Raw genomic sequence first — 25,471 nt, forward strand, 5'->3', positions numbered from 1 at the left:
CTCTTTCTGTCTTAGAGAGCCATTGTGTATATTAGAATAATAAAGGCACTGAGAAGGTCTGCATTATATAAATCTGTTTAAGTTTGGTCTGTGGTTTCTCAAACTTATGAAGAAAACAAATAACATCAACAAAACAAAATTCCCTATCCCTTTTCCCTTATAGATTAAGGTTAAAGTGATAATAACCTAATATAGATTAAGGTTCTGCATCTTATGCTTCAAAGGGAAGAAATGTGTTCCTACTGACCTCATAAATTGGCGAATGTATGTAAAGACACATTAAATTAACTTGTTTATCTTTGCTTAAGATAATAACTTGGAATGGAAGTAATTAAAGTTCCAGATTGCCTTTTAGGACAAGTTAAAACTCCTTAACTACTTGAGACTGCATGTAAAAATATATAGCCTACTGTTTTAGCAGTATAGTAAAATCAATACATTTGTGGAAAATAAAGTTAGCTCACTTTTGATGATGAAAATAACTATTATTTGACATTTTAATTTCAAAGTTTGAAACACTTTAAAGGAGTAACTGAATAGTAAGTTATTCAAAATAGCTTTAATTGCAGTCATAAAAATTTATGTTATTTCAGAATACCGAGTCGAATATGTCAGTACCAAAGAAAATGTGTAAAAGGTAGGTACATGCTGTAATAAATAATACAGTTTTTTGAGGTATTTAGATATACTCTGTATACAAGTGTGTAAATCTTGATTTTGTTCTTTGCTTTTCATAGGCCATGTATTCTTATACTAGACTCCTTGAAAGCTGCTTCTGTACAAAACACAGTTCAGAATTTACGAGAGTAAGTAATGACAGTTTTACCATTCAGTCTGTCATCTAAATCCTCAGTAATTTTGAAGTTACCTTCAGAATTATTGAAAAGACTATATCAGGAATTATATTTTATTATCTATTTCAATAAGCCTTATAAATTTAATCAGTAATATCTTTAATTCTGTTAATATTCAATATTAATATTTCTAAAGGATTATATTAAAGGTATATTCAGAATTTGTATTCATAATTGAACAGAAAGTATAGTTTTACAAAGAAGCATTGCATTGATTATCAAAAGTACCACTTTAGAAAAAAGTAGGAACTCTTTCACATTTGTATCATTATGTGTATGTATGTGTAATTTTGTAATTTACTGTAGTACTTGGAAAAAACTAACGATGAAACTTTTAAAATGATTTCCTAGTTTCCTTTATTGAGTTGTGAAAGTTGAGTTGTTGAAAAAAGTCTAGCTTTATAGTTTGAAAATCACATTACATATTTTCTTTAAAGTAGCACTTGAGAGCCTCAAAATGTAGGTTGCACTGGTAAAATTCAGTCTGGAAATTTGGCTTGAGACAGCACATCTGGCAACAAATGTTTTTCTGCCTTTGTGAAAATGTTGCATACTGATAAAGAGATTTCTACTTTAGTCACTCTATTTGTTGATTATTTCAGGTATTTAGAGGTAGAGTGGGAAGTTAAACTAAAAACTCATCGTCAATTCAGCAAAACAAACATGGTGGATCTATGCCCTAAAGTTCCTAAACAGGACAATAGCAGTGATTGTGGAGTATATTTATTGCAATATGTGGAAAGCTTCTTCAAGGTATGTGAAGCTATAAATAAGTTTTTAATTCACGATTACCACCATGCAGTCATAAGTTACTGAGTGTAATAGTCCATTCTCATGCTGCTAATAAAGACATACCTGAGACCGGGTAATTTATAAAGGAAAGAGGTTTAATTGACTCACACTTCAGCATGGCTGGGGAGGTCTCAGGAAACTTACGATCATGGTGGAAGGGGAAGCAAACATGTCCTTTTTTACATGATAGCAGCAAGGAGAAGAATGAGAGCTGAGCAAAGGGGGAAGCCCCTTATAAAACCATCAGATCTCATGAGAACTTACTATCATGAGAATAGCATGGGGGAAACCGCCCCCATGATTCAGTTACCTCCTACCACAGTGGGGATTATAGGAACTACAATTCAAGATGAGATTTAGGTGGGAGCACAGCCAAACTATATCACTGGGCGAGCAAAGAGGTAGGTAAATGTTACAGGTAATCAAGATTTTTTTTAAAGAGAAAGAAATAGAACCACAGGTGATCCAGATACTGTAATTAGCAGATAAGAACTTTAAAATGATTTGATTAATAGGTTAGAGAAGATAAAGCCAAAGATGAAACAAAATGGATGAAGACATGGAGTAGACAAAAAAAAAGAAAAAATCAAATAGATGTTCTAGAGCTGAAGATGTGTAATGACATATCTGAAATTAAGAACTTATTGGACAAGTTTAATAGAGGACTAGATACAGTAGAAGATAGGATTAGTGAAATTAAAGGGCAATAAAGTATCCAGCAATAGCCCAGAGAGAAAAAAGAATGTAAAGAAGAGAACAGAGCTTAAGAGACAAATATGGGCCGGGCGCGGTGGCTCACGCCTGTAATCCCAGCACTTTGGGAGGCCGAGGCGGGCGGATCACAAGGTCAGGAGATCGAGACCACGGTGAAACCCCGTCTCTACTAAAAATACAAAAAATTAGCCGGGCGCGGTGGCGGGCGCCTGTAGTCCCAGCTACTCAGGAGGCTGAGGCAGGAGAATGGCGTAAACCCAGGAGGCGGAGCTTGCAGTGAGCCGAGATCGCGCCACTGCACTCCAGCCTGGGCGACAGAGCGAGACTCCGTCTCAAAAAAAAAAAAAAAAAAAGAGACAAATATGAAACAGTATAATTTACTGTTTGAAAGGTATAATTTACATGTTACTGGAGTCCCAGCAAGATTGGAGAGAAAGAGAATACGGCAGAGACAGTATTTTAAATGAAACTTTCTAAAATGAAAAGATCTGTTTATTCAAGAAGCTCAGAAAACTATAGCTGGAGAAGTACAATGACAAACATAGGTGTTATTTTCTAGTTCACAGAGACTTTGTAGGAACTGTAGCAGTATTAAAAATGAAATTTTAAATAGCAAGGAATCACTCTTTGCTTTTTGAACTGTCAGCTCATTACTTCAGTCATTACCACTATTATTTACGAAGATGGGTCTAGTAGCAGGATGTCTTTGACCAGAAGTCGGCTTGGAGGATGCTTAACGGTACTTAGAAAGCATGAGAGTTATAATATGCAGCTACAACTTTTTGATGTCTTTAATATGAGAGAGGAAGGATAATATATAGTAAAATACAGTACACATTTTGGAAATCATTAAATATCTATTATGTTGGGTTTTTTTCTCCCTTTTTTATTCTACACTAGAACTTCATCATCGGGTGTCAGGTTCTGGCCCTCTCATAGCCTTTCCAAATAGATTTGATTTTGTGTTTCGAATATCCAGATTGCCTTATTACATAATGTATTCCGAGTTTGTTTGTTATGTAATTCTACTTTATATAGCCCAGTCAATAGAATGTACATCTAATACAGGATGAAGCACCATGTAAGATTCCTGGGAAAAACCTCAAAAATCTAAGCCTCGTGTTTTGTAAATTTGGTGCACTAATATAAGATAGCTTAGATTTAAAACATGGGCTTAAGGCAGATTGCTCAAAACATATGGGACTTTGTAAGTAAGCCCTAATAAAAATAATATTACTTCTAATAAAAATATTGGCACAGTAATTCTCCACTAGCATTTGCTCCTGGACTCACAATCAGTCCATCCTTTCAGCCATACGCCCTGGGCTCTTAATTCCTTCTTCAAGATGTAAGTCCTTCTTACCTCTGGCTTCTAATAATTTTATCAAGTTTATAAACATATGCTAAGGATAGCCCTTTTCAGAATTTTTTTTTTTTTTTAAACACTCGGGGAAACATCCTGTGGTTGCAATTTGCGATTTCCTGGTTAAGCTTAACATCATTGAAACAGTAGTGATTCTTGAAGCCATAAGTCAGCTATTTCTTACACCGAAAGAAGGCACTTGGCAGGATTTTCCATTTTTAATCTGAGATTTTTCATTAACTACTAAGGCTTTCTCTTTAATATTTCAAAATCTTAACATGTTGGGAAAAGTTGTGATAAAACCAACTTCATTCTGAATCATTATTTATTTACCAATTCTGTTTGTGCTAATTCACTTAAACATACATTGTAGCAGAACAGAGTATTTAATTTTGATATTTAGAAGTTAGCAATTTGATAAAAATGTTCTAAAATTGATTGTGGAAGTGGTTACACTGTGAATATACTAAAAATGCTCAATTGTATGCTATTGGTGAATTGTATTATGTGAATTATATCTTAATATAATTGTTATTTTAAAAAAGTTAGCAATTTGTCATTTCTTATAAAAATGAAGTTAAAACAAATTTGAAATTATGCTGCTAAAGTGATTGCACTCTTTTTTTCCTCTCATTAGGATCCTATTGTTAATTTTGAACTTCCAATTCATTTGGAGAAATGGTTTCCTCGTCATGTAATAAAGACCAAACGGGAAGATATTCGAGAGCTCATCTTGAAACTTCATTTACAGCAACAGAAGGGCAGCAGTAGCTAGTTAATCTGTACAAACATGACACAGATGTTCTCTAAGATTACTGGAAAGCCTCTTACTAGCATTTGTGTTAGCCAGCTCACAGAGAAGAAAATAACTTGCAGTAGTTTTATAATAAGTCATTGGAACATTATTTAAAATACATAGGATATATTATTAGAATTGTTGGGATCTTATAAATGGAGTGGGAATGGGGGTGATACAGATAAACTTATTAGATATAAATTAAAATTTTATAAATATTTCATATTTTTCTGAGTAAATATGCTTGGATTATGCAATAGCATATGTAATATGGAAATGTTTTGTAGATAATAAAACTTACATGATCTGTACTTCCACATGACTGGGTGTTGAGGGGAGTGAAAGCCTCCCTGGTGCCAGCCCCAGTGCTTGTCAAATTTGTTGGCAAGTCACATCATATTGTAATTCTATTCTTTGCAGCTCAAGCATGCAGTATGAATACTGTGTATTTTTTTAAAAAGAATTTAGTATCAAGGCTTCAGAAAATGCCATTTATGGCATCCCTTCTGTATGTAACAAAAAGACATTCTTAATGTTAGGAAGATTATAAAAATTCGCTCTTTTAAAGTGCAGCTTATTATTCTCAATTGCTAAATGCGATTACTCTGCTCTTTTTTTTTTTTCATTTCTTTTGATGTCATATGTGAGCATCCTATAATTTAGTTCATTTGTTCAGGGTAAAATCTGAAACAAAAAATTTTACCTGTGCAAAATAGTTTTTTAAAAATTATCCATGTAGCTCAACTTGAGGTACTGCTATATAAATATTCACTCTTACATTATCACGGAATTTATGTATAGTTTCTGTAATATAGAAGATAAAATTGATGTCCTCATAACTTTAACAAAGAAAACCCTCAGTCCTATTTATTAATGGTTAGAATTAAATATATAATTTTATAGCTCAATTTACCCAGTATTCATTTGCAAAGCCAGATTGCTCTTACTGCTTTTATATTTTTAAATTGTAGCTTTTAGAGACCTATGATCCTCATGGAACTTAATTTTTTATTAAATATTCAGGTAACAGTTCTGAATTCATGTGATAATGGTGGCATTGTGTATGATTAAGCACTTCAGAACTTTCTAATGTTATCAGGAGTATTTTGAGGGAGATATGATTATATTGTATTTTCTCAGATAAGAAAAATGTTTTTTAACAATATTATTTTAATCTGTTTTAAGCATCTCTTAGATTTACATTATAACTATGTAAAGCAGTGAAGCAAAGGCAATTTAAGATAAAGCTAGAAAGTCTGAACATTTTATTTCAAAATCATATGAATTGAGGTTGTCACTTAAGCCTCAGTATTCTTACCTTTTGATTTTGTCGCTATCTTTATATTATTAAAGATATTTGTCTTTTGGATATTTCATATAAAGATGGCTATAATTACATATTTCATTCCCAATTTGTGTGTGTTGGGGGGTACTTTTAAAGGTGACTATTGTTTTGTACATCTAATTTTGGGAAAGCAAGTCTATAAGTCATCTTGTGATTTCTTAATGTTTTTGTTTGTATGTTTTTCAAAGATACCACTGTCCTTTATCATGTTTTGAAGATTGTTTAAAATTCGTTTTCCTAAATTAATGTGCAAATAATGTTTTGAGGATATCAGTGTTTTATATTAAACATATTTCCAATTCATTAAATTGAGGTGTAATTTTTTTCCTTAAGAAACATGAGTTACTGTTAGAAATAAATTTCCAGTTGTATGCTGCTCTGTGTATATCGTGAAATTGATGCTTATATTAATTTTTCCTCATAGTTTAATAAGCATATAGTTTGAGTGTCATTTCAGTTCAGGGAAAGTATTTTAACATCTACTACTAGCAGGCATTTTGCTAGGCACAAAAAGTGAATGATAGCTTTTGTTCCTGAGTCATTTATGGACATGTGAACATTTTAAATATTTTCTGGTAAGAACAACCATAGAGTTGCTTTGGGAATGCAGGAGGGAGCTCAGCCTAGAGGGGGGTGTGTGTGTGTGTGTGTGTGTGTGTGTGTGTGTTAGTGAGGCAGTAGAGAGACAGAGGGCTGTTAGTGAACAAAGCAAGCCTTCCTCGAGAAGATAATATTATTTTAAATTCACAGCTCCTAGGATGTTACCAAAAAAAAAAAAAAAAAAAAAAAAAAAATAGAAAAAATTAGCCAGGCGTGGTGGCGGGCGCCTGTAGTCTCAGCTACCAGAGAGGCTGAGGCAGGAGAATGGCGTGAACGCGGGAGGTGGAGCTTGCGGTAAGCCAATATCGTGCCACTGCACCCCAAAAGAATGAGGAGATCCCTGGGCGACAGAGCGAGACTCCGTCTCAAAAAAAAAAAAAGTTATTTAAATCATATCCAATCACCTAATTAGGACTTTTAAAAAGTTTAATACCTTTTGAAATCAACTTATTTTATGCCAAGAGGAAAAATAGGTTTAGACTTGGCATATAGAACCCATCCTTAATCTTGTTCCAGCCTATATCCTATTCTCATCTTTCCATTGTCCTCTACTTTTGCAGTTGTATAAAAGTATTCGTTCATGCATTTAGGGTACTTCCCTCTGCAGTCTCTTGTAACTAAGCTTGTCCCTGTGGAAATTTGGAAACTTAGCCCATGCGTTGTTAAGAGGCACAGTTCTGTGTGTATGAGGCTTCTGTCTGCTTCTGTGGCCTGCTCCCACCCAGATAGTCTCTTCTGTTACAGCTTCGTGCATCGTTCTTGGGGGCTGGAAATATCAGAGTCAGGGCTTCTATAAAGACTCCAGATGAAGATGTACTTTACTTGAAATTGTTATTATAACACTGTTTCCTGTGCCGTGTTTCTCTACAAAGTAAGCCTGGAGCCACGTTTTGGACTGTTGTCCCATGAGTGTGAATGTCACTTTGAACCCAAGACTACAGATGCTTGTGTGGAGTGGGGGTTGTGACATTGTACCTCCATACCTTTTCACCACTTCTTGTGAACTTTATTTTTTCAAAATTGAACTTAAGTGTTACCACCCCTACACCTACTCAAACAATAATTCATTCCCCCTCCTGCTCCCCTGTAGCAATTCGTATATACTTCTCTAATTACTGTTTTATATTACTTGTATACACGTTTTTCTCCTTAGACTGTAAGCTCCTCAGAGACTGGAAGCATTTTTCCATTTCTGGCATTAAGTATCTTAGTAGCATATAGTAAACACTCAGAAAATTTTGTTGAGTCAATAATGACCCTTGACTGATTTGTAATTAAGTTTAGATGAAGGAATCTGTATTTGTTGTCTCTAAAGCACAGAGTTTTATGTTTAGTTTCTCATATGCTTATGATTTCTTGAAGCATAAAAGGTTCAAGGACCATCCTATGAGATTTTGAAATATTTCCTAAAAAGAATGTCCTTAAATAAAAGCTCAACAAATATATTTTTTGAGTAAACATTAGAGACACAATCTGTTTCATCTGTAGGAAAAAAATCCAAAATTCTTGCTAAAAATTTGAAGGTATTCCATAATCAATCTCAACTTTTCAGCCTTCATTCCCAATCTATTTGCTGTATGCTCTTATCCTGCTCTAGCAAATATCTTCCTATTTTCTTTATAAAACAGTGTACTTTTCCACCTTATTGATCACTACCAGGGATTTCTTTCCTAACTCTTAGTTCTTCCCACTAACAATCCTTACTTTTGCCCACTGAAATACTGAAATGCCAAGTAGGCCATTCAAGGCGCAGCTGAAATACCCACCCCCTGCTTTGCCCCCACCCCCTTTCTTTTTCTAGTTGGAGTTACTCTTGCTTTCGGATTCCTATGACACAAACTTATAGCAGGCATCACCTGCTTTGTATCATAGATACAGTTATTCTAAGAATGATGTAGTTCAAAGTTACAAATAAATGTCAAGTTAAATTGAATTTGTAAAATGGTGATTATATTTCGAAACAAATGAACCCATCTAATTTCTTATACTTCTTTTTTTGAAGTACAATTATACCAACTATATTTTATAGGACATAATATAATACATGTTTTAGAAGTTTTTATGTAAATTATTTGAAATATAAGTTAATGGAAAATTTATTTTGGAGCTTGAATAAAATAGAATTTCAAAGCTTGAAACATCTTTGGACTTTGTGAACACTTGTAATACAAAACAATTACTGTTTACAAAGTTTACTAGTAATACAAATACAAAGTTTACAGAGAACTTTCATATCTCTTAATTCTTGACAATGACCCTGTGATACAGGTAGAGATTATCACATGTAATTTCTTTGGTGAGTAAACTGGCTCGAAGAGCTTAGGTTATTTACCAAAATCAAATAGTAAGTGATAAAACCAGGATTTGAGCCCAGGTTTTCTCAGTCTAAATACAGGAATCTTTCTAGATTACTATGATTCTCAGTTTTTTTTTAACTTTTTGGTCAAGGCCATCAAAAAGAATAATTTCCAACTAATATTTGTTACCTAAGAGTTGTCCCTTGTTCTGAATTGTCCTTATGAAGCTTTTCTTAAGATTAAACTTTGACTTAGCTAATAAAATTTTTGGCTTTTTTTCTCCTACCATACAATAAATTTGGCAAATAAGTTTCTTATAAACTTACCAGTATTTTGCAAATGCAACTATGCACATGTATTTAATGGTCATTTAGGTTTGTTAGCTTTTATAAAGGCTGAAAATGTGGTTTATTTGAGGCTGTATTGAAAAAATATACTTGAGCTTTTCCTAAAGCATAAAATAACATTGAGGGTGATTTAGCTAACACAATTAGTCAAGGATTCTCAAGAGAAATGTGGTTTAGATCTTTACAATATGCTTTTTTTTTTTTTTAGAGGATTTTCCCAGAGATAACATGAAATAAAATATAATCTCATTGCTATTTGATAGTAAATCCTAGCTTCCACAGATATTCTGATGAATTGCTTTCTACTAGGTTTATTTGATTTAAAAAACTGTTCTAATATAGAGAATTTCATCTGCAGAGAAAATCTTTTCTTGGTTAAGAGTTCCTCATATAGATAAACATACTGGGTCTCACATTTAATGGCAAAGTAAACAACAAAGTTATCACACAGCTATCATTTATATTAAGTGCTTAGTATGTTCTGGACACTATTCTAAGAAATGTGAAGATCAAATTAGTTAATTAGTTAGTTTAATCCTCACATTAGCTCTACCATGAGTTTACTATTTCTATTCCATTTTATAGGAAAGGAAGGAGACAAAGTAAGTGATTTTTCTATCAAGGAAGGAAATTTGCAAGAGAGTAGTTTGAATACAAAAACTAAATTTGTATGTAGCTCTGTATTGAAGTAGGTAGGTATAGTCAGTCTGGACATTTTATGCTTATACATGTTAGTCCCTAGGAAAACCCAGAAAATGTGAATCTATCAGGTTCAACTGATAGATTCAGAAAAGGTGGAAAAATCAGTGAATTGTATGTGAAACACATTATTCTTAGTGGACTGCTTGTTAAAGGCAAGGAGAGTGTTAGTAAAGAGCTTAGCTAGATTAGAATAAAGAAATTGTCTCTCTCCATCTGTTCTAATTAGCTTATCTCACCAGCTTTTATAGCATGCTGGTTATTTCAGAAAAGAAGTGAGAGCTACTTTGAAAGGACAACCATTTTTCTTTACGCTAATTTATAATGGTTTTGAAGTGGTTGTTCATTCTCAAACATAGACTTTTAAATGTTAGGTCTTTCCTATAACTCGTTGTTATTGGAAGTTTCAAGGATTTGGACGCTCAGTTAAGGATTTTGTCCTCTCCTCATTCCTTTGGTTTTGGCCCAAATGATTATGTTTCCTCTTTTTGGGAAGATTTCTCTGGGTATTTTGATATTTGTCCTGATAGGAGACTTTCCATCGTTAACAGGTATTTAAAAATCTGCATTTGTTTTTATCTTTCCATGTCTGTAGTATATGCTCTTCAAAAATAACATTATTTGATGTGATTGCTGCAAGAAATTGAATCAAATACTACTTTATTAATCTTTGATATTGCTTCATTTAAGCCGTTTTTTAAAATATCTCCAATAATTTTGGTTTTCCCTCTTCATTAGTAATTTCCGGTTTAGACCTTTTTTTATTTTGTTGAAATTGGATGTGTATTTACTTGGTTTTGATAACAATCTTGAATGAAAGGAGTGGGAGTTAAATGGAAAAAGACTGAATGCTTCACTCCTCTTTTCCTTAGATATGCCTGCCTGCCTATGATTTGGGCATTGGCTTCTATATCTTAACGTAGCACAAGCGTCAGTTTTTCTTTAGTTGTTACCTTTTGTACTGTATCTTCATCATCAGAAGACTTGACTATACTTTCATTCTGTAGCACAAACCTACTTATCTTTAGAGGAGATCCAAGAACCCAAGAGTGCAGTTTCTTTTCTCCTGCCTGAAGAATCAACAGACCTTTCTCTAGCTACCAAAAAGAAACAGCCTCTGGACCTCAGAGAAACTGAAAGACAGTGGTTACTCAGAAGGCGGAGATCTATTCTGTTTCCTAATGGAGTAAAAATCTGCCCAGATGAAAGTGTTACAGAGGCTGTGGCAAATCATGTGAAGTATTTTAAAGTCCGAGGTAAGCAAACATCCAAATCCTTCAGCTCCATAATGAAATTCAAACACAGTTTAATCATTTATTAGGTAACATTGTAAATTAAAGTTTATGATAATTTAGACAAGACTGAGCCAAAACTACCTTTCTACGGCTAAGAATATAGTGCTAATGTAACTTCAGAGAACAGTTTACATTAAGAGAGGAGGTATGTTTTTTTCCAGTGCCCTCCAACTAAGGCAATAGTAACATTTAATAGTGACATGCACTTAACCAAAGGAAGAACGTTCATGATTTGAGTTTGTAGCTTTTGGTGCGTTATGTAAGAAACTTTTTTCACATGAGGGCAGTCACAATAAGATGTCTTTCATTAATTTCAATAACATACTCAGAAAGGAAATGTCTTAAATCTTTTTAAGCACTTCAGAAATACCAGTTTATGTTTTGGACTACATTAATTTTAGTTTTTACTTCTTCTTTACAGTAAATGCCTAAGTACACTCACAAAATAGCTCTACCAAAGTATACTCACACGCTTGCCTATTTATTGATAGTTATTATATATACAAATATAATCAGTTTCTATATTTTATAGTTTAGATATTCTACAGATTCACACAGGTTGCTCTCCAGTTGGTACACATACAACTTTTTACATCTAAAGTGATGGCATTTCTGAAACTCACATTTTATTTTGTCTTTAACTAAACAGTATTCTTGATCTCATACTTTTTATGTAAGTCAATTCTGTTTCTCATATATTTACTAACATTGCTTAATTGACCTTAGTATGTTCCTTAGACATTTGAAGGATTCCCAAACTTTGCTTTTTACTGCTCAAGAACCAATAAAAAGCCATAATATGGATGTGATGTTAGTAAACAAGGTGGAGATAGATGATGAAGTGATTGTAAAATTAGGCTTTTAAATTCATGCATTTATTCATTAATTCATTCAACAAATGTTCATTGAACCCGGATTTTCCAGGCACTGGATTATATGAACCTTCTGTCTGAGCTGCTACTTTATCTTCTTTATTTTCCTCTTCCTGTCCTTCCCTTCTTCCCTTCTCATCAAAGTTTTAAAAACACAATAAAAATTTAATATAATACCAGCTATTACACATATTTATACATTTGATATTTTTGTTTGTTAAAGTAGTATAATGCATTATATTGGCAGCTCTTTTTTATGAGTGTATTTCTATTTCTTGATTGTATTTGGGAGCTATCAAACATTACTGTGCAATAAGCTTTCCTTTTGCTTTTTAAATGGAGATCCATAGACCTGGCATTTTGAATATAGGCCATATGCCAGAAATGGAAAATTCCAAAGACAGTGGGAAGAGAATAAAGGAACTGAAGGTGAATGAGAATGACAGTTAATTTATCAATATTTGATTTCTACCACCTGGATTTTTACTTTATATTATTATTATTTATTGTTACTATTTTTTGGAACAGACTCTCATTCTGTCGTCCAGGCTGGAGTGCAGTGGCATGATCTCAGCTCACTGGATCCTCCACTTCCTGGGTTCAAGTGATTCTCCTGCCTCAGCCTCCCGAGTAGCTGGGATTACAGGCACATGCCACCATGCCTAGGTTTTTTTTGGTTTTGTTTTGTTTTGTATTTTTAGTAGACATGGTGTCTCACTGTACTTTATATTATTTTAAAATAAAAATATCTTGATATTTTGGGAACTGATTAAATAGTGAAGAGGAAATAACCAATCATGTAAGGGATTTGGTCATAACTTTTGGTTGACTTGCTCTTGTTTTTATAAATTCAAGAGATACTGTTGAAAAAGGAGCTGACAAAAATGAAGATAAAGCATTCCTAGAATAATTGATTTTAAAATACAGATGCTATGAATAGGATCCTTGAAAAGGGATCTCATACAGCTAAGATGGTTGGCACACGACATCAAGATTATAGCTGAGAGAGCTGTTACTGGTCATGGTAAAGAGTAAATATTTCATTTGTTATGTTTTTAAAATTTAGGATAAATGAGTATTTCAACATAGGTCTCGCTTGATTTTGAAGAGATAATTGTATTATGCCCTTAACACCAAATGCTTGCAATTTAGAGGGAGGGAGTTATTCAACGTCCAACTAAGGATCTTAGCTCTTTCTACCAAGCCAATTCAGTCTAATGGTTTGCTCAATTTTTCCTTCATACAGAATTTGGTATTAATTGCTAGTTTTTGTAACAAATTTGAAAAGTGTTTCTAAGGAAGACACAACTGTATTTAACCTAATGTTTTGTAAAATTAAACAGCATACTAGGATGCCCCTCTCTTTTTTTAAAAAAAAATTCGTTGTTGGACTAAAATATAGCTTTATTGAGGTATATTTTAATGGAATATAGCCTGTGTATATTTAAAGTATACTATTTCATTAGTTTTGACAAATTTACCGTTGAAACCATCTTATAGTTAAGATAATAAACCTATCAATAACTCTTAAATGTTTCTTTATGACCATTTATAATGCCCACCTCCCTCACTACCTCTCTTTACCCCAATACTGAGGCAACCATGAATTTGCTTTCTATCACTATGTATTAGTTTGCATTTTCTATACATATATATATATATTCTTTTTGGTATATACTCTTTTTTTGATCTGGTTTCTTTTACTCAGTGTAATTATTTTGAAATTTATGCATGTTTTTTGTGTATCAATAGTTTGTTAGCTTTTATTGTTGGGTAGCATTCTATATTACGGATATACCACAATATGGGATATTTGGGTTGTTTTTAGTTATTACTGATTACAAGGAAAGAAATTATGATCATTTGGGTACAAGTTTTTCTGTGAACATATTTTCATTTCTATTGAGTAATAATAGTGGAACGTCTGGGTCACATGATAGGTATATGTTTAACTTTCCAGTAAATTGCCACGTCATGATAGGTATATGTTTAACTTTCCAGTAAATTGGCACGTTTTCCAATATGACTGTGTCACCAACAGTGTAGCAGGATCCCATTTTCCTCACATCCTCACAACACTTGGTATAGTTGGTCTTTTTAACTTTAGCCATTGTAGTGGATGTATATCTTATTGTGGTTTTAATTTGCATTTTCTTAACCGCTTATGACTAACAGTTTTGAGCACATTTTTAACATAATTATTTGTCATTTATAGACTTTTTCTTTTTGTGAGGAGTCTATTTGAATATTTTGCCCATTAAAAAATGGGTTGCTTGTCTATTATTGAGTTGTAATAGTTCTTAATGTGTTCTAAATATAAGTTCTTTGTCAAACATATATTTTGCGTACATTTTTCTCGCCATCTGTAGCTTGCCTTTTCCATTTTCTTAATGATGTCTTTTAAGGAGCAGAAGTTTTAACACTTGATAAAGTCAAATTTCTCAGGCTTTTTGGGGGAGCATCCTTTTAGTTTTTGATCTTAGTTTGCATAACCCAAGATCACAAAGTGTTTTCTTTCTCAGTCTTTTCCTGTAGAATTTTTACAGTTTTTAGGTTCTAGATGTAGATCTGTGATCTGCTTTTATTTTTGATTATGACATATGGATCAAAGTTAATATTTTGTATATGTAGAGCTAATTGTTCCAATACCATTTGTTAAAAAAGATTATCCTTTCATGCCTTTGCACCTTTGTTGAAAATCATTGTTCATATACGGTGGATCCATTTCTGCACTCTTCATTCTGTTTCACTTATTTGTCTATTTTTATGCCAATACCATAGTGTCTTATTTACTGTAAGCTTTATTATAGGTCTTGAATCAGGTAGTGTAAGTCCTCCAACCTCTGTTCTTTTTTCAAATTTGTTTGGTTATGCAGTCTTTTGTATTCCATATAAATATTAGAATCAGCTTACCAATTTTTACAAAAGGGCTGCTGACTTATTGATTGGGATTGTGTTTCATTCTATAGATCAATTTGGGGAGAATTGCCATCTTAACAATACAGATTGACTATTTCTCATCCAAAATGCTTGGGACCAGAAGTGTTGTGGGTTTCATGTTTTCTTGGATTTGTGAATATTTGCATAGACATGAGATATCTTGAGAATGAGACTGAAATCTATACACAGAATTCATTTATGTTTCATATACACCTTATGCACTTATCTGAAGTAATTTTATACAATATTTTTGATAATTTTGTACACAAAATAAGTTTTTGTACATTTAACCATCAGAAAGCAAAGGTGGCACTATTTCAGGCACTCTTGTGGACAATCTGTAGCTGGTTGGCATCATCATCATTCCTGACTCTGAATTTACATGCTACGAACAAGCAATCATTTTCTTATACTTATTTACATATTAGCACTTCACAGTAAAAAGTATGCTATACTGTTAATACAGTGAAGAAGAATGTGTTCAGGGTAACTAAGCAGAACAGTGGCATCACCAGAATACCTGCCTCAGCTGTTAAACAACAGTAACAACAAACGATGGAAGGCTTCTAGTTTCTCTCTACAATTCTGTGTTTTGATTGAAGGTTCTTGTACAACATACTTTATTTGTTACTGTTGTTCATGTGTCTGGGCTGCATGGGTGCCATTTTATGACCCTTTGTGGGTGTACTTGGTGGAGTAACCTGGACATGGGCAGAAAAGATATCACAGTTGAAGGGAACTGGGAGAGTCTTTTCTTTCCCTTGGGTACTCTGAATAAACTGTCTAGTGTACCTGCATTTTGACTATCACCCATCAAAAGAGGTCAGGTGTGGAATTCGCTACTTGTGGTATCATGCTGGCAGTCAAAAAATTTCATATTTTGGAGCATTTTGGATTTTTGGATTAGGGATGTTCAACCTATATTGAGTCTTCTGATCTATGAACATGATATATCCCTCCATTTATTTAGGTCATCTTCAGTTTCTTTCAGGAATGTTTTGTGATTTTTATTCATTCATTTATTCATTTGTTAATTTACACATGAAACCTCATTTATACTGATTCTACCAGGTATAGTATTAACCACAATAATTAAAACACTGTAGAGTGTGCAATAGTAAAGGTATGTACAAAGTGTATATGTGGGAAGGACACAAGTGGGAATGGCCGTCCATGCCTGGGGTGAAAGAAATTAGTTGACCTGGATTTTGAGGAATGAGTTGGCCTTTTCCAGTGAATCAGATTGGGAAACAGCCTATGGAAGGTCTCAGGACCCAAACGCTGGGCATAGTTTCATTTGTTTAAAACTTACTATGCAAGTTTAGAGTCCTAAGGAGTGAGGCCATCCACAGCCCATACTTGACTGATACATAGAGTTACCAGATTTAGCAAATAAAAATGCAGGGCACCCAGTTAAATTTCAATTTCAAATAGACAACAAATAATCTTTTTAGTGTACGTATGTCCCATGCAATATTTAAGCCACAGGGCTATGCAAATCTGAGTCTGAGATACAGGTTTATTGGCTCTTTGTTTTTAGGAATATTATTCAATTTGTTAAAATCTTAGTTTCTTCACCCTTGAAATGGGAATAATAATAATATAAAATATATTTAACGGTTTTGGTGACTTTGCCTAAGAGTTCTAGGGCCATTGTAGATCCCAAATAAATGACAATGTTATTGATTGAATGGAAGGAACATATAACCAATGTTTTGTTTAGTGTATGGATCTTGCATATCTTTTATCAGATTTGTTTATAAAGATTTCACATTTTTTCATGCTATTGTTAGTGATATTTTTAAAAGTATGATTTCTGATAATTCCTTGCTAGTTTATAGAAATACAACTGATTTTTGTATATTGGCCTTTTATCCTGCAGCTTTGCTGAACTCACTTACCAGTTCTAGTAGCTTTTTTCAGTATATTCCATAGGGCTTTCTACATAGATAATTATTTCATCTGCAAATATAGTTATACTACTTAACAATTTCTATGCCTTACATTTCTTTTTCTTGCCTTGTTGCACCAAAATGGACTATTCCATGTGCTTTGGGCTCCACAATTCTGAAAGGAAAATACATTACACTAAAAAAAGATAATTCCATACTGGATTTCTGGATTCCTATGTTTTAGATAAGACACAGCTGGAGATCTAGTAGAAGGATTAAAGACAGGTTAAATGCTGGCATTTTCTTCTTCAGAATATTATAACATTTTCCCTTCTACTACTAGTTTCCAGGGCAGGTTATTTCTGCCAGAAGAGAGGCCATTTGTACATTAGTTATCTTCTCAAAATAGAAAGCTCTCTTCAGAAGTTACTAAAGGCTATAATATCTTTATTTGACAAGGATGGGAATTCTGAACTGTTTAGTTATAGGCCAAGTAGTGAAGTATGCAGTATTTGTCAGTGATGGAATTTTACCTTCCTTAGTACCTCTTTACCTGGAGGTCATGTTGATTTTGCTCTTCTCTTTTCTGCCTACATGTCCTATCTAGGTTTCTCCTTTCTGAGCTGTGCAAATGCTTCAGAAAATGTAACCATTCTGAATCCTGTTATTCCAAGTTAATTAGTTGAACCTTCTTGTCAGATAGCTCCCAATTGAAAAGCCATTGGATTAATTAAGGATGCATTCCCTTTCCAGAGGGAATTGCAATTTTACAGCTTTCATTGGGATGTAATTCATATATTATACAATTTACCTATTCACACTACAAAATTAAGTGGCTTTTTAGTATATTCACAGATACACCAAATCACCACAGTCAGTTTAAGAACATTTTTATCACCTCAAAAAGAAACACGTAACCCTTTAGCTATCATCCTTTTATCCTTTTATGTCCCTTCCCCCTCTTCCCAGACCTAATCTACTTTCTGTCTTTACAGAATTGTGTATTCTGGATATATCATAAAATAAGATCATGTAATATATGGTCTTTTGTGACTGGCTTCTTTCACTTTGCATATTATTTTCAAAGTTCATCCATGTTGTACATGTATCAGTACTTTATTCCTTTTTATGGTCCAATAATATTTTAGTGTATGGATAGATCACATTTGTCAGTCAATTTGGGTTGTTTGTATTTCTGTTAGGTATATATCTTGGAGTAGAATTTCTGGGTCATACAGTAACTCTGTAACTACATGAGGAACTGCCAAACTAATTTCCAAAGTGACTGTACTGTGTTATATCCCACCAACAGTGTGTGGGGGTTCTGATTTATTCACATCTTTGCCAGCACTGTTTTCCTTTTTTTAAAAAAAATTATAACCATTCTCATAGGTTTGAAGTGATGTTTCACTGTGATTTTGATTTACATTTCCCTAATGATTAATAACATTCAACTTTTCATATGCTTATTGCTCATTTGTATATCTTCCTTTGAAAAATGTCTGTTCACATCTTTGCCCCTTTTAAAATTATGTTATTTGTCTTTTTATTATTGAGCTGTAATTTATTTATGCTGGCTATAAATTCCTTATCAGATAAATGATTTGAAAATATTTTATCCCATTCTGTGGGTTGTTTTTGACTTTCTTGATGGTATCTTTCATGCACAAAAGTTTTTTATTTTGACGAAGTCCAATTTATCTATTTTTTTAAGCCTTTGGTATCATGACTAAGAATCTGTTGCCGAACCTGACGTCATAAAGATTTATTCCTGTATTTCTTTCTAAGAGTTTTATAGTTTTGGTGTGTACATTTAAGTTTTACATCTACTTTGAGTTGATTTTTTTTGTATATGATGTAAGGATCTAAATTTATTATTTTGCATGTGGCTATCCAGTTCTCCCAGCAGTGTTTGTCAAAAAGGCTATTCTTTTCCACTGAGTGATATTAGCACTCTTGCTGAAAATCACTTGACCATGACACATGATTTATTTCTGGACTCTCAATTGTATTCCACTGATTTATATGTCTATTCATGTGCCAGTTCTGTAGTCTTTGCTTTGTAGTATGTTTTTAAATTAGGCATGAGTTCACCATCTTTGTTGTTTTTAAAAATTACTTTGGCTATTCTAAGTCCCTTGCAATTCGACATAAATTTTATAGTAAGGTTGTCAGTTTCTACAGAGAAGTCAGCATGTATTCTGATAAAATTGCATTGAATGTGTAAATCGGTTTGGAGATAATGCCATCTCAACAGTGTTAAATATTCCAGTCTATAAATATGGGAAGTTTTTCTATTTATTTAGGTCTTTATTTTTTAAAATAATTTTTTGGTTCTCAGAGTATGGTTTGCATTTTGGGAGACTTACGTTTATTCCTAAGCATTTTAATCTTTTTGATGCTTTTGCATATGCACTTGTTTTCTTATGTTCATTTTTGGTTTGTTCATTGTTATCATATAGGCATACAACTCATTCTTGTATATCAGTTTTGTATCCTGCAACCCTGCTGAACTTGTTCATTTGTTCGAATAGTTTTAAAGTGTATTCCTTAGGTTAGGCTTTCCTAGATACAAGCTCATGTCATCTGCAGACAGACGTAGTTTTACTTCTTTTCCAATTTGGCTGCCTTTTATTTCCTTTTTTTGCCTAATTGCCCTGGTTAGAACCACTAATTTTCACTTTTTTTTTTTTTTTTTACCTAGTTGTAGTAGATTTTCCTGAGCAAATGTTTCTTCATTTGTCATATGCCCCTAGGACCGTTTCCAGAGCTTTTAAATGATTGTTTTCAAAATGATTTTTGCCTGTTTCTCTGGGGGAATGGATCTATATAGCTCCTCACTCTTCATGCTGGAAATGGGACTTTGGTAATTGAATTTTAATAGACTACAAGGTATAAAAGGGTTAAATTTAACTTAGAAGAATGAATTTCTATGGAGTTTTTTTAGACAAAGCATTGAACTACTGAGAGAGCTTTTTATAGGAGGTGGGGAAACATTGCCCAAAGCATAATTTATAGGAGACAGCTTATGCTATTCTGTGAAACTAGGAGTGAGGTCAAGGGGAGGTCTGCTATGAAACCTGGTGATTTATATCACTTCTGGATGCTCTCCCATATTCCTTCCAACTACATTTCTTCGGCACACAATAATATTTTTCTAAGATTTTATGAAAACATTTTAAACAGAAAAGTGAAAGAATTATGTCATAAACATTCATATTCTCAAGGCTTAGTTCTGCAGTTAACATTTTTTTATATTTGCTTTATTTGTGTCTATCTCTCTAACCACTATTTTTTTTTTTTTTTTTTTTGAGACAGGGTCTCACTTTGTCACCCAGGCTGAAGTGCAGTGGTGTGATTACACCTCACTGCATACTCGATCTCCCTGGGTTCAGATGATCTTCCCACCTCAGCCTCCTGAGTAGCTGGAACTATAGGCACATGCCACCATGCCCAGCTAATTTTTTTGTAATTTTTGTAGAGACAAGATATCGTTGCCCAGGCTGATCTTGAACTCCTGGGCTCAAGTGATCTGCCTACTTTGGCCTCCCAAAGTGCTCGGATTACAGGTGTGAGCTAACATGCCTGGCTTAACCATCTAATTTTTTAGATATATTTCATAAGTTGAAGACATCAATACAATTCCCTCTAGATATTTCAGTATGAGTATCATTAACTAGAACTCAATATTTGTTTACTTTCTTAAAGGTGAAATTTACAGAGTAAAACGCAATAATCTCATACGTACCACTTGGTGACTTTTGACTAATACACATTAACCCCAACCTCTCTTGTTTTAGGATATTATCACCCCAGAAAGTTCTCTTATACTCCTTCCCAGATAATTCCCATTCTAGTATGTGACCACTCTTTGAACCATTTTTTAACTCGCAGATTATTTTCACCTTCCTAGGACTTTATATAAATCGAATAGTATGTGCTCTTTTGTGTAATGCTTCTTTCACTCAGCCCTTTGAGATTCATCCATGTTATTGCATGAATTAGTAATTTCCTTTTGATTCCATTACATGGCCATTTGTTTGTTTATTTTTCTATTGATGGATACTTGGGTTGTTTTCATTTTTAAGTTATTATGAATAAAGATGCTCTGGCATTGAACATAAGTCTTTCTGTGAATATAAGCTTACAGATGTCTTAAAGGAATACCTATGAGGGGCCAGGCATGGTGGCTTACGCCTGTAATCCCAGTACTTTGGGAGGCCAAAGCAGGTAGATCACAAGGTCAGGAGATTGAGACCATCCTGGCTAACATGGTGAAACCCCGTCTCTACCAAAAATACAAAAAATTAGCTGGGCGTGGTGGCGGGCGCCTGCGGTCCCAGCTACTTGGGAGACTGAAGCAGGAGAATGGTGTGAACCTGGGAGGCAGAGCTTGCAGTGAGCCAAGATCACACCACTGCACTCCAGCCTGGGCGACAGAGCAAGACTCTGTCTCCAAAAGAAAAAGGAGTACCTAGGAGGAAATTGCTGGGTCATAGGTGATATAGTTTGGCTGTGTCCCCACCCAAAATCACATCTTGAGTTGTAATCCCTATGTGTTGGGGGTGGGACCTCATGGGGGGACATTAGATGATGAGGGTGGCTCCCCCATGCTGTTCTCATGATAGCAAGTGAGTTCTCATGAGATCTTTGCCTTAATAAGGGGCTTTCCCCTGTTTCACTCAGCACTTCTCTTTCCTGATGCCATGTGAAGAAGGATGTGTTTGCTCCCCCTTCCACCATGATTGTAAGTTTCCTGAGGCCTCCCCAGCCATGAAGCACTGTGAATAATTTAAATCTCTTTCCTTTATAAATTCTTCAGTCTTTGATATTTCTCCATAGCAGCATGAGAATGAACTAATATAGCAAATTGCTACCAAGTAGTAGGGCATTGCTGTAAAGATACCCCAAAATGTGGAAGCAACTTTGGAACTGGGTAACAGGCAGAGGTAGGAACAGTTTGGAGGGCCCCGAAGAAGATAGGAAGATGTGGGAAAGTTCGGAACTTCCTAGATACTTGTTGAATGGTTTTGACCAAAATGCTGACAGTGATATGGACAATGAAGTCTAGGCTGAAAGAAGGTCTCAGATGGAGATGAGAATCTTGTGGGAACTGGAATAAAGGTGACTCACTATGTCTTAGCAAAGAGACTGGTGGAATTTTGTCCCTGCCCTAGAGATCTGTGGAATTTTGAACTTGAGAGAGATGATTTAGGGTATCTAGTGGAAGAAATTTCTAAGCTGCAAAGCATTCAAGAGGTGACTTGGGTGCTGTTAAAAGCGTTCAGATTTATATATTCACAAGGATATGGTTTGGAATTGAAAGTTATGTTTAAAAGGGAAGCACAGCATAAAAGTTCAGAAAATTTGCAACCTGACAATGCGATAGAAAAGAAAACCCATTTCCTGAGAAGAAATTCAAGCTGATTGCAGAAATTTGCATAAGTAGTGATAAACCAAATGTTAATCACCAAGACAATGGGTAAAATGTCTTCAGGGCAAGTCAGAGGTCTTCACAGCAGCCCCTCTCATAACAGGCCCAGAGGCCTGCTGCTTTATGCAGTTTCTGGAGTTGGTGCCCTTCACGCCAGTCATGGCTAAAAGGGGACAACATAATGCTCAAGCTGTTGCTTCAGAGGGTGCAAGCCCCAGGCCTTGGCGGCTTACATGTGGTGTTGGGCCTGAAGGTGCACAGAAGTCAAGAATTGAGGTATGAGAACCTTCACCTAAATTTCAGAGTATATTTAGGGAAATGTCTGGATGTCCAGGCAGAAGATTTTGCAGGGATGGAGCCCTTGTGGGGAATATCTGCTAGGGCAGTGTGGAAGGGAAATGTGGGCTCGGGGCTGCCACACAGTCCCCATTGGGGCACTGACTAGTGGAGCTGTGAGAAGAGGGTCACTGTCCTCCAGACCCCAGAATGGTAGATCAACCAACAGCTTGCACCAGGTACCTGGAAAAGCCATAGACACTCAATGCCACCCTGTGAAGGCAGCTAGGAGGGGGGCTGTACCCTGCAAACCCACAGGGGTGGAGCTTCCCAAGACTGTGGGAGCCCATCTCTTACATCAGTGTGACGTGGATGTGAGACATGGAGTCAAAAGAGATCATATCGGAGCTTTAAGATTTCACTTAATTTTGGCCAATTTCTCCCATTTGCAATGGTGTATTTACCCAAAGTCTGTACCCCCATTGTATCTAGGAAGTAACTAACTTGCTTTTGATTTTACAGCCTTATAGGTGGAAGGGACTTGCCTTGTCTCAGATGAGACTTTGAACTTGGACTTTTCAGTTAATGCTGGAATGAGTTAAGACTTTGGGAGACGTTGGAAAGGCATGGTTGTGTTTTGAAATGTGAGGACATGACATTTGGGAGGGGCCAGGGCAGAATGATACAGTTTGCCTGTATCCCCACCCAAAATCTCATCTTGAATTTTAATCCAAATTGTAATCCTTATTTGTTGGAGGTAGGACCTTGTGGGAGATGATTAGATTATGGGAGTGGTTCCCCCATGCTGTTTTCATGATAGTGAGCAAGTTCTCACAAGATCTGATAGCTTTATAAGGGGCTTTCCCCCACTTCACTCAACACTTCTTTCTCCTGTTGCCATGTGAAGAAGGATGTGTTTGCTTCCCTTCCACCATGATTGTAAGTTTCCTGAGGCCTCCCCACCTATGTGGAACTATGAGTCAATTAAATCTCTTTCCGTTATAAATTACCCATTCTTGAGCATTTCTTCATAGCAGCGTGAGAATGAACTAATACAATAGGATTGGTGTATATTTTGTTATATAAGAAACAACATTTATTTTCAAAGTGGTTGTACTATTATACATTCCTACCAAAATGAGGCTTTTGGTTGCTCTGCATTTTTGCCAAATTTTGGTGTTTTCCATGTAAAAATTTCAGTCATTCTGGTTTGTGTGTGTATACTTTAATTTGAATTTCTCTGAAAAATGAATGATGGTGAACAGTTTTTCACATACTCATTGGCTATTTGTATCTCTTTCTTTGTGAATTATATATTCCAGCCTTTTACCTACTGTAAAAATTAGGTTGTTTGTTTTTTTTGTTAGGGAGTTGTAGGAATTATTTCAGTATCCTAAATCCCAATTCTTTGTCAGATAAATGTATTTTGAAAATTTCTGCTAGATATGTGGTTTGCCTACTCATTTTTATTAACAGTGTCTTTTGATAATCAGACACTTTAGTTTTGATGAATTCTAGTTTATTATATTTTTCTTTCACAATTGTTGCTTTCTGTGTAGTCTATAAAACCTTTGTTTATCCTCAAGTGATGTAGATACTCTTCTATGTTTTATTTCAGAAACTTCATAGTATTAACCCTAATATTTCAAATCATTTTTTGTGTATAGTATGAAGAAGGCATTGAGATTTATTTTTTCTTTCCCTATGGGTAGATAGTTGTTTTTTCAAACTTTTAAAATAGTTTCTCTGAATCACTTCATTTCATAACCACACATTATAGACATTCACTTTTTGTTAGTTTTTACTGACCCAGACTTTTCACCTTTGTGTTGTCTTTTGGAATTTACTTTAATGTTCATTTCGAAGTTTTAAGAAGAAGAAATGAAAAACAATGATCTACAAACAGTTCAGCTCTGCCTCAGTCAGTGCCTGCTGGACTCTTCTGTCTGCCGTATGGTCAAAAGTTCTGAATAACAATAATAAGGATACAGTTAGTTCAATAAAAGGCAAATTAAGTTTGTAATAAAAGGTTCAGTTTAGCCCTAAAACTCAATTGACAGGGAAACTTTCAATACTCATACATTTCATAATCTGTTAAAGCTTAAGAATTTTTTTGGCTTGGACTATCTTCTTCCACCAAATAACTATTGGACAATCAGAATTGAACCTGATACTAACATATGATATTCATGTTGCACTTTGCAATTTGTAAAATACTTTCACAGATAAGATAATAAGGTAGTAATTATTTATCCTGTTAAAAAAGAGAGATGAGTCAATTGAAGCTTTGAATAGTTAGGTAAGTTACCCATGGTTATCAAACTAGTGTACTAGAAAGCTAGAGCAGGAATTTAGATCTTCCGACTATGTGAATCCAGAGGCTCCACCTCACTATACTGCCTGATGTGTATTCAATCTTCTTGCTATGAAAAATAGTTTTTTTTAAAAAAATCTCTGTTAAATCTAACTTTCTCTCTTATCACTCTCTTCCTCTTCCCTTCCATCCTGATCTGTTACCTACAGAGTCCTGCACCTCTGAAATGGTTACAAAACAGCAGTACATTCAGTACTATGCAAAATGCACACAGATACTATTTAGCAGCCTTTCAGATTTGATGCTTTGGAATAACTTAGCAAATAAATTGATTAGTTTTTATTTTAATACAGCAATATATTTCTCCTGAATATCATTTTAAAGTTCATGTGTATGTATGTATGTTTGTGTGTATATATATATAGTTCTTAAATTAATAGGCTATATTTCTTAGAGCAGTTTTAGGTTTACAGAAAAATTGAGCAGCGTGTTTAGAGAGTTACATATATTCCCTCAACTCCCCCACCACTTTTCCCTTTTATTAACATTTTGTATTATTGTGGTACATGTGTTACAATTTATGTGCCAACACTGACACATTATTATTAACTGAAGTTCATAGTTAACATTAGGGTTCACTC

The 25,471-nt window shown here is 34.4% G+C and overlaps 2 protein-coding genes across 10 annotated transcripts in view; both read left to right on the forward strand.

The window, feature by feature from the left end:
- Nucleotides 1-6,172, forward strand: part of LOC105477493 (SUMO specific peptidase 7) — a 200,460-nt gene extending 194,288 nt beyond the window's left edge. For all 9 annotated transcript variants that reach the window (XM_011734044.3, XM_011734045.3, XM_011734042.3 and 6 more), the window contains 4 exons: nt 594-637; nt 738-806; nt 1,457-1,607; nt 4,361-6,172. In XM_011734044.3, the coding sequence (XP_011732346.2) occupies nt 594-637; nt 738-806; nt 1,457-1,607; nt 4,361-4,498 (402 nt within the window). In that variant the 3' untranslated portion in view covers nt 4,499-6,172. The remainder of the gene's footprint in view (nt 1-593; nt 638-737; nt 807-1,456; nt 1,608-4,360) is intronic.
- Nucleotides 6,173-6,277: 105 nt separating this feature from the next.
- Nucleotides 6,278-25,471, forward strand: part of LOC105477490 (interphotoreceptor matrix proteoglycan 2) — a 105,327-nt gene continuing 86,133 nt past the window's right edge. The window contains exons 1-2 of the mRNA XM_011734040.3: nt 6,278-10,358; nt 10,815-11,063. Of these exons, the coding sequence (XP_011732342.2) occupies nt 10,277-10,358; nt 10,815-11,063 (331 nt within the window). The 5' untranslated portion in view covers nt 6,278-10,276. The remainder of the gene's footprint in view (nt 10,359-10,814; nt 11,064-25,471) is intronic.

This window comes from Macaca nemestrina, chromosome 2, assembly GCF_043159975.1.
Source record: "Macaca nemestrina isolate mMacNem1 chromosome 2, mMacNem.hap1, whole genome shotgun sequence".
In the NCBI taxonomy this organism is placed as follows: Eukaryota; Metazoa; Chordata; class Mammalia; order Primates; family Cercopithecidae; genus Macaca; species Macaca nemestrina.